General features: G+C 63.8%; 1 protein-coding gene across 1 annotated transcript in view; it reads right to left on the bottom strand.

Annotated features, from left to right (window-relative positions):
- Positions 1 to 217: 217 nt before the first annotated feature.
- Positions 218 to 996, bottom strand: part of LOC102861787 (vegetative cell wall protein gp1-like) — a 1,290-nt gene continuing 511 nt past the window's right edge. The window contains exon 2 of the mRNA XM_006880159.1: positions 218 to 983. Coding sequence (XP_006880221.1) covers positions 218 to 983 — 766 coding nt within the window. The remainder of the gene's footprint in view (positions 984 to 996) is intronic.

The raw sequence follows: 996 nt of genomic DNA, 5'->3' as shown, positions 1-996 counted from the left end.
CGCCGTAGTTAGTGTCTGTCCAGACAAGGCCCAGCCCAGGCTCTGGCGGCGGCCTTCCAGAAGTTTCCTCTTGTGGTGTTTTTGGCAAGTGCACGCCTTTGTTAGAGCAAAACAGAGAGATCCGAGGGTTTTATCCTGGGGGAAAAAGGGCGGGAATCGAGGGGTGAAATACCTTCCACCTCATGGCCGCAGCCCAGGCCGGGCCTCCGTCTATATGTCAAAAGGTCAAACCTGCAGCGGGAAGAGGCCTCCGAGGATCGGGAGGCCGAGCCCAGACAGCTGCCCGTGGACGGAGGACCTGGGGACGGGGCCCGGGCGTGTAGGTTGGACACAGGATCTGGGGGACGGAGCCCCGGGTCTGTAGGTGGACACAGGATCTGGGGGACGGAGCCCCGGGTCTGTAGGTGGACACAGGATCTGGGGGATGGAGGACCCGGGGGACGGGGCCCGGGCGTGTAGGGTGAACATAGGATCTGGGGACGGGGCCCGGGAGTGTAGGGTGGACGGAGGTCCTGGGGGACAGGGCCCCGGGCGTGTAGGGTGGACACAGGATCTGGGGGACGGAGCCCTGGGTCTGTAGGTAGACACAGGATCTGGGGGATGGAGGACCTGGGGACGGGGCTATGGAGTGTAGGGTGGACATAGGATCTGGGGGACGGAGCCCCGGGTCTGTAGGTAGACACAGGATCTGGGGGATGGAGGACCTGGGGACGGGGCTATGGAGTGTAGGGTGGACATAGGATCTGGGGGACAGAGCCCCGGGTCTGTAGGTGGACACAGGATCTGGGGGACAGGAACCCGGGTCTGTAGGTGGACATAGGATCTGGAGGACGGAGCCCCGGGTCTGTAGGTAGACACAGGATCTGGGGGACGGGCCCTCGGGTCTGTAGGTGGACACAGGATCTGGGGGACAGGAACCTGGGTCTGTAGGTGGATATAGGATCTGGGGGACGGGGCCCTGGGTCTGTAGGTGGACATAGGATCTGGGGGACGGGG

This window comes from Elephantulus edwardii, unplaced genomic scaffold (genome assembly GCF_000299155.1).
Source record: "Elephantulus edwardii isolate Elephantulus edwardi_28Jun2011 unplaced genomic scaffold, EleEdw1.0 scaffold00006, whole genome shotgun sequence".
Taxonomy (NCBI): Eukaryota; Metazoa; Chordata; class Mammalia; order Macroscelidea; family Macroscelididae; genus Elephantulus; species Elephantulus edwardii.
Note: the sequence above shows the minus strand (reverse complement) of the source record. Positions and strands in the feature narration are given on the sequence as shown.